The sequence below is a fragment of the Aotus nancymaae genome, unplaced genomic scaffold (assembly GCF_030222135.1).
Source record: "Aotus nancymaae isolate 86718 unplaced genomic scaffold, 86718_ANA_hifiasm-v0.15.2.pri h1tg000058l, whole genome shotgun sequence".
Classification (NCBI taxonomy): Eukaryota; Metazoa; Chordata; class Mammalia; order Primates; family Aotidae; genus Aotus; species Aotus nancymaae.
In genome coordinates, this window is record NW_026988472.1 from 34,096,198 (window position 1) to 34,110,962 (window position 14,765).

The following is a 14,765-nucleotide window of genomic DNA, read 5'->3' on the forward strand; positions in this document are numbered from 1 at the left end:
AATCATAAACTTTACTTGAAAGATTGTTAATAGACATATTCATTTAGTGATTCTGATAATATTTTGTGCATATTTTAGAAGACAAGGGTTTTCATTGAGAGTGAAGGCAGATACAAATATAGAATTGGTAAGATAAAGAACCCAGTGATGTTGGATTTGAACCAATCAAATATATCCATATGAACTCATAACATATATATAACCTCCTTGTTTTGTTCACTGAAAGGGCCTAGAAGCCATTACACCCTAATAGCAATGAGCACACCCACCTCCCACATCTGGATACCATTCCCCACTAAAAGGAACCAGGACTCTTGGAAGAAATGGTTGGTTCCAGGTCTAGGACAGGAAGAATACAAGCCAAACCTGGAACATCTTATCCTTTTGGCCCAGAAAGCAAGGAAATGCTCAAAGACTAATGGAGCCATGTCAAAAGAACACAGGAGCCAGCTTAACGGGGCTCCCACCAGCCAAATCTGCGATAATTTGAACATAAAAAGGAAAAATGATAATAATGGTTAATGAATTATAACAGTAAATCTTTTTGAAATCCATGAGTCTGAAGCAAAAACTTTTAAAAGGGAAAGGATCGCCAATAGATGCTAAAAGCAGTGGATAAAAATTCATGGGGAAATGAGATATACACATGGCCTCAAATTATCACCCTCTATTTTGCATTAATTACAAAAGGGAAAAAAGTAGCTTTATAAGGAAGAAATCTGACAAACATAATCTTAACCAAAAGATCAAACTTAGCATCAACAATAATGGTACAAGTGACATTATACGCCCCTGTTATGATCAGTGGGAAGGACAGAACTTTATTTATATTGTAGATGTTGACAAAACTTATTTTAAACATATAAATAGATATTTACAGGCTGGGCGCGGTGGCTCACGCCTGTAATCCCAGCACTTTGGGAAGCCAAGGCAGGTGGATCACAAGGTCAAGAGATCGAGACCATCCTTGCTAACACGGTGAAACCCTGTCTCTACTAAAAATACAAAAAATTCGCCAGACACAGTGGCACATGCCTGTAGTCCCAGCTACTCAGGAGGCTGAGGCAGGAGAATCGTTTGAACCCGGGAGGCAGAGGTTATAGTGAGCCAAGATTGTGCCACTGCACTCCAGCTTGGGTGACAGAGTGAGACTCATCTCAAAAAATAAGTAAGTATTTATTTTGCCAAAATATTTAACCCAAAGCTAAGTACAACAAAGCAGTCAGGCAAAGCTCAGATTGTGGGATGTTCAAAACAAACAGCCTGATCCCTTTAAAAATCAATGTCATGAAACACAAAAAGAGACCAGGGGCAGAGGGAGGTGTTGCTGTTCTACACTAAAAAAGACTATAGAGACTTCAAAACTAAAATCAATTCTGCATTTTTAAAAAATAGCTTTAAAAGACACTATTGGGCTAATTGGAGAACTTTTAATATAGACAATATATTAGATAATACCATGATAATGTTATTATGGTTAAGTAGTCAAGTATCCTTATTCTTAGGAGGTCATTGCTAAAGTTCAAAAAGTTCACTGAGCAAAAAAGTCTGTGTGTATGTGGCTGGAAGGAGAGAGAAAACTAATGCTGCAAAATGTTATTCTGCAAATGAAGATCCAGACAGGCTTTGGTCACATAAATTTGTCTTACACTGCTACATATTCTTTACATTTTTTCTTTATTTTTAAAATACCCTTTAAAAATGTAAAAACTATTCTTAGCTCAAGGGCCACACAAAAACAGGCATGATTTCCTTTTGGGGTAAAGAAAATGTTCTAAAATCGATTGTGGTTATGGCTGTACAACTGTGACTACATTAAAAGCCACTGAATTGCATATTTTAAATGTGCATTATATCTCGACAAAATGTTTTTTTAAAAAACTGGTTGTGAGTGGGCCATAGTTTGCTAATCCCCAATCTACCACTTGGTAGTAGAAGACTAATTAACAAACTAAACAAAAAAAAAATACTGAAGATAATTTTCCATTCTCATTTTACAGAAACTAAATCAGGCTTGTTTACTCAAGAAAAAAAATTGCCAATGATTGTACAGCTAAGACAATCTGATACATTCATCCATAGTATTTTAAATTTCAATTATACAAAGCAAGTTGATTACTCCAGTTCTAAACCTTGTTACTGTGCTATACAATTATCAAAGAGCTAAAATTCTAAGTACATCACTTCAGTAGGAATTAAAAGAGATCACTGTTGCAGACCTCAAAATCAGCAAGTTTTAAATGACCACAGGACTGAAAACTTCAAAATAAGTGAAGACCAAACTCTTTGAATAATAGAGACATAAAACTTCACTTCCTGGTGTTGTTTCTGCTTTTTATGTTTAATTTTCTACATAACTATGCTTCTCTCCATATTAGAACATATTCTGTACCTAAAAAAAATGGTAGTAGGTCCTTCTCTCAAAGGGTAACTATCAGGGAACCAAGTCATCTCTAATTTTAAAGAATTATTTAAATCTCAAAACACCACCATGGAAAACAAAAGGTAGATACCTTTCTCACCAGCATCAAGGGCATCATCTTCAAGGTCATCATCAAAAATCTCTCGGCCATCTTCCACATAGCCAATACCATCTGCAGGGACAAAATTTAATACTGGGATCAAATTTCTAAAAGTGGCCAATAATATTTTAGCCATGACCAAAAAAACCTTTTACACCTGCTCAGATGTTTTCCTGGCCTGTGCTATTTTTAAGTGTAGCAGAATTCTGTTCACACAGGTGTCAGACAATGCACAGCATCCACACAGCAGGTATGGAGTCAAAAACCAAAGGATATATATTATACCTAGCTGGGTGACCTCAGGAAACGATATGGCCCATAGATCAAAGTCTGCCACAATAGGATGCTTTACAGCAGTTTTACTCTACCAGAAGAATAAAAAGTAAAAGAATCAAGATTACCACAAGCCCAGAGACATCCCAGTCTACAAGGGAAAACTGGCCATATAGCTGAATTCAATTACAGAAGTAGAAACATAAATAGTCACAGGCACAATCTGTATGCTCCCTGTGGTCAGCATTCACATGGCCAAGAAGTCAGACCCTACAAGTGAGAACCACTGAGCTTTCAGAAGGGGCACAGGAACATTAGGACCAGCCTTTGTACGGTGCTTTCTACTGACCAAGTTCATTTTCATACCTAGAACCTCATACACTCTTCACAGCAGCTCTGGGAGAAGGTAGTTTTCTTATCCCCATATTACAGATAAAAAATCTGAGGCGCAGAGATCAGTGACTTGTCCAAGGTCATAGGATTAGAAAGCAGGAAAGATGGATCCTGAATCGGCATTCCTTAATTACAAGTGTGGTGCATTGGCTCCACAGACAAGGAGCTCCTCCCAACTCTTACACAGTCATTACCTGGAGGATTCATACTATATCCTGAGGTATGTGCCTAGATTCTCCAAAATATTCCCAAAAAAAATCCTACTGTTCTGCTTCTTCATCCTCAAATAATTAAAGGAAAATCCAAACCAAAGATCCTAACAGTGCTTTACATTTGCCCAGGCAAAGCAGCAACTCCACCACATGAGAATCTACAAGAAGCACCTAACACAATGCCTGGGAAGCAACATCCCCCCACCTACCGTCATCCACAATCCAGTCATCATCCTGGCGTGCCTGAACCAGCTTCGAATACTGTTCTTCATCGACTTCTTCATAAACACTTGTGAAGTCCTCAACCTGCCATTATACAAGAAAAAAAAAAGCTTCAAATGGAGTGAAAGTGTTAAACAATTCTGATGAAAAAATTGTCAAATTGAAAGTGGAATGGCAGCCTGAAGGAGTAGCTGCAACCAAATCATGAGTTCTGACATTCAACACCACTACAGGGTTTTCCTTAAATAGACATCAATTAACTTAGTATTCCTTTTAGGTGGGTGTTAACATAAGATATTAAATGATTCCATTAGCATAATACACTTGTCACACCATCAATTACTCATCTATTTCATAAAAAACAAACTGAATTATAGCCAATTCTTCATTAGCTGCTTTGGGGATTATTCACTTGTAATTTCTAGACTGGTTTCTCCTATACTTAGCAAACCTGTAAGGCATGCCACTTCCCTCTCCACTAGCTGATGTATGCTCTGCGAAGAGATGATAATTTTCATGCCTGTTCAACCAACCAAATATAATTTAAAAGGAAAATCTCCCTCATCCAAACCCCTCCAAAAGTTAGCAAAACAAACAATGTATATTTTACAGGCAAACTAGAAATGGGTTTTAAGTGACCCTGTTTGTATTACCACTGATCCCCCACCATTTTCAGGTCTTGAAACTGCACAGGGACTTAAATGGTGAGCTATTTGAAAGGTAAGCCCAGAGAATGGCAAGTCCTCTGATCACACTGGCTGCCTGACTGCCAGAGGGTCACAACACCATGAGCTATTGGTATCAGTAAAGCAGACCATCTATGAACAGCTAAAGCAACAAATGAAAGATACACACCACTGCTGCAACTGTCCATGGGGACTGGCCAGTGACTTTCCAGATGACACTCTGGTGGGCTGGTTTGCAAGGTCTCATAGATACTTATTTAAAATTACCCCAGGCTGGACACGGTGGCTCATGCCTGTAATCCCAGCGTTTTGGGAGGCCGAGGCAGGTGGATCACCTGAGGTCAGGATTTCATGTCCAGCCTCAAAAGCATGGTGAAACCCCATCTCTACTAAAAATACAAAAATTAGCCAGGCATGGTGGTGCATGCCTATAGTCCCAGCTACTCAGGAGGCTGAGGCAGGAGAATCACTCGAACCCAGGAGGCGGAGGTTGCAGTGAGCCGAGACTGCACCACTGCACTCCAGCCTGAGTAACAGAGACTCAGTCTCAAAAAAAAAAAAAAGAAAAAAAAATGACCCCATTCTTGGCCAGGCACAGTGTTTCACACTTGTAATTTTATTAAAAAATTACCCCAGGCTGGGCACGGTGGCTCATGCCTGTAATCCCAACACTTTGGGAGGCTGAGGTGAGTCGATCACCTGAGGTCAGGAGTTTGAGACCAGTCTGGCCAACGTGGTGAAACCCGTCTCTACTAAAAATATAAAAATTAGCTGGGCCTGGTGGTGGGTGCCTGTAATCCCAGCTACTTGCGAGGCTGAGGCAGGAGAATCACTTGAACTGGGGAGGAGGAGGTTGCAGTAAACCATGATCGAGCTACTGCACTCCAGCCTGGGCAAGGGAGTGAGATTTAAAAAAAACTTCTCCCATTCTTTCAAAAGTTCTACCTCGGCTGGGAGCGGTAATTCACAACAGTAATCCCAGCACTTTGGGAGGCCAAGTGAAACTCCGTCTCTACTAAAAATACAAAAATTCGCCAGGCATGGTGGCAGGCACCTGTAATCCCAGCTACTTGGGAGGCTGAGGCAGGAGAACTGCTTGAACCTGGGAGGCGGAGGGTGCAGTGAGCCCACTCCAGCCTGGGCAACGAGAGCAAAACTCCATTTAAAAAAAAAAAAAAGAGTTCTACCTTTCTCAAATGGAGTATGGGAGAAACAACTCCACCTAAACAGATAATACCTTAGGAAAAAACTTGGACAGAGCTTTTAGAATCTGATGACCACAGCTGACTGGATTTCTGCCACACCTACAAGGCTTATAATAATTACAGGATTTGGCTGAGTTTTCACCTCCTTTTTAACCTACACTACAGGATCACTGGCAAATACTGATTTGGCCTTTAATGATCTGGTAACAGAAACAACCTGCTCTGCCAAATTAAGTTTTTAACAACGCAGATGCAAAATAGTCCAATATTACTATACTAAACAATTTTCTTTTTCAGCGTGGGAGGGGAACTGGCACAATTATTTTTGTTGGTTGAAGACAGACTTTGTCTCTTATTTAAGTGATTCAATATATTATCAAGGAGATATCAGAAAACTATTTTTAAAAATCATTTTGAGTAAGAAGTCATTTTGACTCAATCTTTAAAAACAGCATTGCTACTGCTCGGCATGAACTCTTAAATGCCACACAGTAACATCACAGTGTTAAAGGGAAATCAGCCACACTGTAACACCTGAAATGCCCCATGGAACTCCTGTATACAAGTACCTACATTAAAAATGCTTTATTCCTGGACTCGGTGCGGTGGCTCACACCTGTAATCCCAGAACTTTGGGAGGCCTAGGCTGGTGGATCATTTGAGATCAAGAGTTCAAGACCAGCCCGGCCAACATGGTAAAACCCCGTCTCTACTAAAAATATAAAAATTAGCCAGGTGTGGTGGTGGGCGCCTGTAATCCCAGCTACTCGGGAGGCTGTAGCAGGAGAATCACTTGAACCTGGGAAGCAGAGGTTGCAGTGAGCCAAGATCGTGCCATTGCACTCCAGCCTGGGCAACAGAGCAAGACTCTGTCTCAAAAAAAAAAAAAATGCTTTATTACTGTTTTACTGTAATCCTTTTAGCAACCTTTTAAGATCTGGTTGCCTCACTTAACTTGAACAAATGGTGACAAATAGCAAATCCTCTTATTTGGTTAACTGTTAAACATGAATATTCTGAAGCCAGCCTGCCTGGGTTCAAAAAAGTATCTGCCACTGTGACCTCATTAAACTTTCTGTGCCTCAAATAACTCACCTTCAAAATGTTGTTAATCATAGTATCTGATTTCATTTGGTTACTGAAAAGATTAAATGGATAAATACAGGCTGGGCTCCATGGCTCACACCTGTAATCCTAGCAATTTGGGAGGCAAGGCGGGCAGACTGCCTGAGCTCAGGAGTTCAAAACCAGCCTGGGCAACACAGCAAAACCCTGTGTCTACTAAAAATACAAAAAAAAAAAAAAAATTAGCCGGACATGGTGGCGCGTGCCTGTAGTCCCAGCTACTCAGGAATCTGAGGCAGGAGAATTGCTTGAACCCGGGAGGCAGAGGTTGCAGTGAGCAGAGATCACACCACTGCCCTCCAGCCTGGGCGACAGAGCAAGACTCCGTCTCCAAAAAAAGTGAATAAACACATTGGTAAATGCACTTAGAATAATATGTTAGTTCAAAAAGTGTATCAATTATGGTTGTTATTTTCTAGTATTGGTTAATCACTTTCTAGCCATAAAGCAGTTAAGATAGGGAGCCCTAAAGGTGATGCTAGACAGTATTATGCAGATGGTGGTCACTCTGTTTTTTACCTGCAAGCCATAAACAGTGGGTAGAGGAAAATCAAAAGAGCATCACATTCAATCTTACAAGCAGGACACGGCAGAAGTTAATGTCCAAGTTTCCACTGCCACTACCCTTGCAAATGAGATAAGGAAGAACAGTTCTCTCCAAGTAGTGCTTAGCTAGACTGCTCAATACCTTAAGAGTAAGTAAATGCACCTCTAAATGACCCCAACAAACCTATGGGACTTACCATAGATACAGCTTGCTCAATAAGGAAAAATACAGATATGGCTATGTACTTTCATTTTGGAATTTTAAAATCATCTGTAAAATACCTTATAGGAATTCTACCTCATACCCATGGTTGTTCAATACTAATAAGTTCCTATTACAAGTTTAAAATATATGAGTATTTCTAATCCGGGGCAAAGGTGACATAAGACTACCTGCAGGCTACGAATTAGATGAAGCGCAGGAGGAATAAAGAGGAAAAATGGTTACTTACTTCATATTTACACTTCTCACCAGCTTTAGCCCTTTTCAGTTTTTCTAGAGCTTCTTGGCACGCCTTCTTTGACTTTTTTTCTCGCCGGGCTCGAGAAGCTACAAAACTCCCTGAATCTGACACAGCTGAAAAAAAAAATTTACAAGAGATGTTACAAAATTGTCAGCCATCTTCCCTCAAACACAAAGGAAAAGTTTCTAGCCAACAATAACATTCAATTTTAATATTACACAAGTAATTTTTATAATGTAAATAATTCACAAAGCTCATGGCCAAACATACAGATCCAAATATACATGACTCTCCAGAAAGTTCCTGTTAAAACAATGAAAGCCACTGTTATTTTTTTCTCCAAAAAGAGGAAAATTCCCAATTCAACTGATACCCTGCAGAAACACTAAACAAGGGAGATCAGTGGTTAACTAATTTATCACCTTTCCATTAGAAATGACCACCCAGAAATAATCCAGTGGGTTACAAAAGAACTATTAATCTTGTAATCTATTAATCAACATCTAAAAGGCTTCAAGGAGCATCTACTCTTTGCAAAGTACTGGGCACTATGAGACACAAAGATAGGCCAGGCATGGTGGTTCACACCTGTAATCCCAGCACTTGGGAGGCTGAGGCGGGCAGATCACCTGAAGTCAGGAGTTCAAGACCAGCCTGGCCAACCAGATATGTTGGTACATGCCTGTAACCCCAGCTACTTGGGAGGCTGACTCAGGAGAAACACTTGAACCTGGGAGGTGGAGGTTGCAGTGATCCGAGATCATGCCATTGCACTCCAGCCTGGGCAAAAAGAGCAAAATTCCATCTCAAAAATAAATAAATAAATAACCAAGATAAAAAAGACATGGTCTCTGTACTCAAAGAACTTACTAACATGGAGACAAGTAGCAACTGACTCTAAACAATATTTAGAGGTAATACACACCTTAAAAGAGATACAGACAAAGTACCCAGAAATTCAAAGAAGGAATGCATTGAGGACTGGAGAAATTTAACAAAGATGGCTCTGAGGAGATTCTCAATATGGCACTTATTTCAAAGCCTCAATTGGTTATGACATAGGACGTTAGTAAAACAACTACAGAGATTAAACTTGTTTGTCAAAAATTACTGAAATTATCAGAGGACTTCAGTGTTTATTCATTTAACTTTTGAATTATTCATGCTCTGGTCATCATAAACTGACCATTTCACACATATACTGAAAAAATTTCGGCCAGGCACAGCAGCTCATGCCTGTAATCCCAGCACTTTGGGAGGCTGAGGCAGGTGGATCAGCTGAGGTCAGGAGTTTGAGACCAGCCTGACCAACATGGTGAAACTCCATCTCTACTAAAAATACAAAAATTAGCTGAGCATGGTGGCAGGCACCTGTAATCCCAGCTACTCCAGAGGATGAGGCAGGAGAATCCCCTGAACCCAGGAGGCAGAGGTTGCAATGAGCCGAGAGTGGACCACTGCACTCCAGCCTGGGTGACAGAGCGAGACTCTCTCGGAAAATTTAAAAAAAAAAAAATTCATCCACAGAATTAAAGACTTTCATATACCCACTGATGAATGACTAACTCAAGCATAACAGTGCTGCCTGTCAGCCATGGGTTTAGGTTCAGCATGATTGCCATCTATGTCTGTGAAATTTAGTATTTTATTGTGTTTGGTGCTAATTAATTTATAAAAAGGAGCAGGCACAGAAAAGGAGAAGTATGGATAAGAGGCAGCCTAAAACTCCAACCCCCCTAGAATGTTCATAACAACATCAAGCTGCTTGACTAAGTGTTTGACTGAAATAGAAGATACAATTTAAAGAACATGTACCAAGTGCTGGCAATAAACTGCTGGAGACTATAGCTTAAAGGTGAAGCATAATTAGAGATCTTATTTTTTTCTAGCTTTCTAGAAATGGAATCTCTCTTTATAACATCTCACTCTATTGTTTGACTTTCACATTTGACTTTTAAATCCATTTTCAGAAAGACATTAAGGAATAAAGGTACTTAATGATGACAGCCACAAAAACTTAGATGTCACTCAAATGATTTCAAAAATTGTGAACAGGCCTACATGAAAAGGCTTCAAAGATTACTCAACGTGACCCCTGAAAGTGAAAAGCTAACCTCAGTGTATTCCCTTCAAGACTCCCTTGACGCCTGACATCTACAGGTCTTCAAATGGACTTACTTCACAGGCAACAACATTCCACTACACAGGGTTTAGGGTATAATTACAAATAAGACAGAGCTGCCTGTCCACAAGGGGCTCCCAGTCAAGTAAAGCAAAGTGCCTGAAATTGCCATCACAATATAACCATGGTGCCATAGAAAAGGTAAGAACTCAGTACTGAAGAAATGTACAGAGGAGAGCTGTTAATTTTGCCTGAGAAATCAAGGAAGGCTTCACGGGAGAGGTTTCCAATACAGGCCTAGAAAAAGGAGTAGAATTTCACAATCAGAGAACAGGGTAAAAAGTGACACAGGCAAAAGAAGAGGCATGAGCCAAATCACAAGGGATGAAAACGCACAGTGTATTCAGAAACTGAGAGACGTCAGCATGCAAGACAAACTCAACAAGAGAGTGTAGAGTGAATACGAGCACCAGATTAGGGAGCAGCAGCACATTCCAGCTCTGCCATTTACTAGTTGACATGAGAACTCCAGTTAACTAGTTAAGCAGCAGACAGCTGTCTTGTTTTAAGCTGCCCAGCATCTGAAACTGTTTGTGAAATCCGGCCCCCATCCCTCATAAGTCTTGATGGGATGCAGAGCCTATGTCCCATTACAGAAGCTGAAAAGGTTGATGCTCTTTCCCAGAAACCCTTGCAGCCTAGGGCCTGGGCATATAAAATACGCTCTACCAATTAGGAACACCTGCTCAGACATTAAATCAGAAGCTAGTGTCACAACGAAGGGGGCATGAGTTTTAAAAGAGCCTACAAGTAGCAACAGCTGCAGGAGGATTAAGAAACTGGCAACGGTGCCAGCAATGTCCTAAGGTATAAGCTATAGCATCAAGTACTTGGTCATGGTTGGCAATGACCTTCTCAGTGGCCCATTTTTGTGGCACAATTTCATTCACTGTTCCTGCCTAAGCAGCTCCCAGACTGGCTTTCTAGTCCTCCTGGAGTTCCTGTGAACACAATATTCTTCTAATAAATTCTAACCAATCTGCTAGAGTTGGTTCCTGCAGCTTACAACTAAGGACTTTGACTGATGCAGAGCCTTGGAGTCCACATCTGTTAAATGGGGATAATCGTGTCTGCTTCAAAAGCTGTTAAGGATTACATGAGGATGCCTATCTTACTTTGTACTTAGCAATATAGGAGCAGCACATGCAATGTTTCTGTGTGAAGTCAAACACACATATACATACCCCACACACATCACACCTAAGAGTACCAAGGTCTAGATACAGAGGCCAAAAACAAAGCAAAGCCATTTTCTGCATGTGATTAGATGTTTACCATCTCTACTCCATGAAGACAAATCATGTCCCGCCTACCAACCATCATAATGCAAGAGCCTGGCAGAATGCTTGTACCTAGTAGGTAAATAATAAAAATTTGCTGAATGAACCAATGAATAAACTACTGTACCTGCTTTTTTGATCATTAAACTTGCCCTGGCCAGGCACAGTGGCTCACGCCTGTAATCCCAGCACTTTAGGAGGCCAAGATAGGAGGATCACCTGAGGTCAGGAGTTCGAGGCCAGCCTGGCCAAAATGATGAAACCCCGTCTCTACTAAAAATACGAAAAATTAGCCGGGTGTGGTGGCAGGCACCTGTAGTTCCAGCTACTTGGGAGGCTGAGGCAGGAGAATCTCTTGAACCTGGAGGCAGAGGTTGCAGTGAGCTGAAATCGCATCATTGCACTCCAGCCTGGGCAACAAGAGGGAAACTTCATCTCAAAACAAGAAAAAACTTTCCACGATCTTTTTTCATGTATAATAACAACTAGTTATTGACCCTTCAACTTTTCACTGCCACTATCAAGGTGCTTCTAAGTATCTTCTAAGTATCTAAGTATCGTCTAATGCTGAAGAAAAAACAGCCTACATTTTCTTTTTTGGAGTATGTCTCCAATGCTTCACGTGGGCAAGTTAGCAAAAACAGAATAAGCATGAAAAAAATCCATTTACAAAGGTTTAAATATTTGTTCCAAAATTACCATCTGGAGTACCTCCATCCTCCCCAAAAGCAGACAGACACTAGCTTACAGCAGTCTTTCAGGTAACAATCTTTCAGTCTCCCCTAAAGGAAAAATTCCAGTCACAAGTCCCCAGCAACTACTTAATCAACACCATAACTTAAGAGGAGTCTCAAGATTGCACAGCATCCTCCAGAGTGATTTCTTGATGTTCATAGATGACGTACAGTTTTTAGGGTGAAGAAAGGGCTCAATGGCAAATCACTGATAGAGGACTGCAAAGACTGTTCACATACTCACACCCTACATTCCCTCTGTAATCCAGGCAGGCCGACTCTCAAATAGTCTTAAAAATTGAACGGCTAGAACCAATTGAAATCTGTGATTCACAACTAGGTGAATGCAAAGGAAGCTGATTAGGAAGCGAGTTCTCATTAATGGTGATGTATCTTAATGACAGGAGAGGTGACGCTTGAGCTAACAAAGTGAAGCATCTGATTTTAAGTTAGAAGTTCACTTAAGTTAAGTCACACTTTAGTTGAACACTGTTCAAAAATCAGAAATCAGGCAAATCTATTTGCATTTTAGTATTCTATCTTTGGAAATAAAAGACACCCCTGACAAATGGAGTGATGTACAGGGCATCCGAAATGCCCTGAACTGATGCTATTTTTTTTTTTGAAACTTCACCAGGAATTACTAGATTGTGAACAGTATTTCTACGCAGCACTTAAAGAACTTTCCAGAGGACAATTTGAAACAAAAATTATTAATGCATAAAGTAGAAACCCATTACCTAAAAATACAAAACGTGTTTTTACCCGATGACAGCACTTAGAGCTTTCTTTCCTGCTTAGTTACAATGTATAAAATGTTCCTGGAAGTTGCTACAAAAGGGGGCACATATCCTTCTGTTCAAGCCCTCAAGTGGATACTTAGGGGGATCGCAGTGAAATACTTTCGGCCAAGACAGTGCCCCATGGGGCCAATCTCAATAGTTATACCCAGCACGTGGGTGCAACTCACCAAAATAGAAACGCAATCGACTGGGGAGACTCAGTAGCAGAGGTGAGACAGCCTCCCAAACAAAAATCCGTCCAAGCTAGGGTCTGCCAAGAGTAAACCGCGCCTAAAGGAAGCCCGGTCCGACGCTAGAAGGGCCCCCGCCCGGGATGACCAAGGTCTGCGCCCAAACACACCCGGCGTGCGCCTCCCTCACAAAAAATAATGCAGAGAGTCCCTCAGAACCCCCACCACCGGCAATCACGCCACGGTCCCAACCCGGTGCCCCGCGAGCGGAGTTGTCCCTCAACACTCGCCCCTAGCTTACAGTCGTCGCCGTGCACGGGCGCCATGGTCCCAAATGTCCCGATTCCGCGCCAACCAGCCCGAAACTGGCGCGGTGACCCAGACAGGCGCCAGCGTGAAAGCCAATCAGCGGCTCGGGAGGCTGCGGACTTCCGCCCGGAAGGCTACTGACGTGCCGCACGGCACCGCGCCCCGCCCCTGACCTTCCCGCGGGCGCGTGTTTGGCGCCCTGTGATGACCCCGTGGGGGAAAGCTAGCGCTAAGGGGAAGCTGGAGGAGAGCAGGAGAAAGAAGCGGTCGGGCGCAGGAAAGGCACCGCCTGGAGACTGCGCAAGCGCACGCATGCTGATGGGAAAAGATTTGGGCGCGTGGGAGAAAAGACGCTCTGGTTCTCAGAGCCGATTTTCCCGGAAAAGAGGTGCGGGCGGGCAGGAGAGTGGGCGTGACTGGATTATTTTCCCTAGAGCCTGGGAAAGCGACTGCCTCCTGCTGCGCGCTCTGAGTTTTGTCTGATAGTTTGTTTCTCAACAGTGTGAATACAGTAGCTGTGTGATTAACAACTTAAAGATATATGCACCATCTTAACCAAATAACCAAAAGTAGCGTTACCGATAAATGGTAAGCTGACCTCATATGCCTCCTGATGAAAAGGAGCAACTTCGTCTATGTGGTCTTCTTGCAAAATATGTCTAAGCTGGCGAGACTCAGCCCAAAAAAAAAATGTCTAACCTGAATCTAACCACGAAGAAACAATCAGATGTATTCAAAATGTAGGACAATCTAGGCCAGGCGTGGTGGCTCACGCCTGTAACTCCAGCACTTTGGGAGACCGAGGTGGGTGGATCACCCGAGGTCTGGAGTTCGAGACCAGCTTGACCAATATGGTGAAACCCCATCCCTACTAAAATACAAATATTAGCCAGGCATGGTGGCGAGTGCCTGTAATCTCAGCTACTCGGGAGGCTGAGGCAGGAGAATTTCTTGAATCCGGAAGGCGGAGGCTGCGGTGAGCCTCGAGATCACACCATTGCACGCCAGCCTGGGTAACAAGAGTGAAACTCCGTCTCAAAAAAAAAAAAGTAGGACAGTCTACAAAACACCTGGCCTGAACTCCTCCAAAATTTCAATGTTATGAAAAACAAAAAGGGCATTGAATTTTTGTGTATAGTACAGTGGCTGTAATGTATACATCTCATTTTATCTCTTTCCAAAGAGGTATAACACTTTTATTCAATAATGCCTGCCACACATTTGTATTTTTTCCTGAATTATTGCCCACATGCTTATTGATCCCTTCTTCATGTGACAACAATTTCGTAATAAAGAGGAGTTGAATCATGACATAACTGTGAAATGAAAGTCCCACAGTGAGATGGTGGAACAGAATAAGAGCCTGGGTCCCCAACATCCATTAAGTCACCATACCATCCCTGAGCTGTCTACCCCCAGGCTACATGAGAGAAAATTAAACATCTGTCATATTTAAAGCCACTGCTTTTTAGTTTTCTATTGCATTCAGCAAACCTAATTCTATAAATTATACTTTATGAAGAAATGGAAACTCAAAAATGTGGACTTTTAGGTTCCAACTTTTTGCTAATGGAAAAAAGTAGCCATTAACGTCCTTGCATGGTGAGTAAGTAGCAGATGGGGATCAAGCCTCTTGTCT

The 14,765-nt window shown here is 41.7% G+C and overlaps 1 protein-coding gene across 3 annotated transcripts in view; it reads right to left on the reverse strand.

Annotated features, from left to right (window-relative positions):
• Positions 1-13,185, reverse strand: part of POLA1 (DNA polymerase alpha 1, catalytic subunit) — a 304,555-nt gene extending 291,370 nt beyond the window's left edge. For all 3 annotated transcript variants that reach the window (XM_012448860.3, XM_012448859.3, XM_064364437.1), the window contains exons 1-4: positions 13,119-13,185; positions 7,637-7,761; positions 3,610-3,706; positions 2,514-2,594 (exon numbers count right to left, since the gene is read on the reverse strand). In XM_012448860.3, coding sequence (XP_012304283.1) covers positions 2,514-2,594; positions 3,610-3,706; positions 7,637-7,761; positions 13,119-13,143 — 328 coding nt within the window. In that variant the 5' untranslated portion in view covers positions 13,144-13,185. The remainder of the gene's footprint in view (positions 1-2,513; positions 2,595-3,609; positions 3,707-7,636; positions 7,762-13,118) is intronic.
• Positions 13,186-14,765: the final 1,580 nt, after the last annotated feature.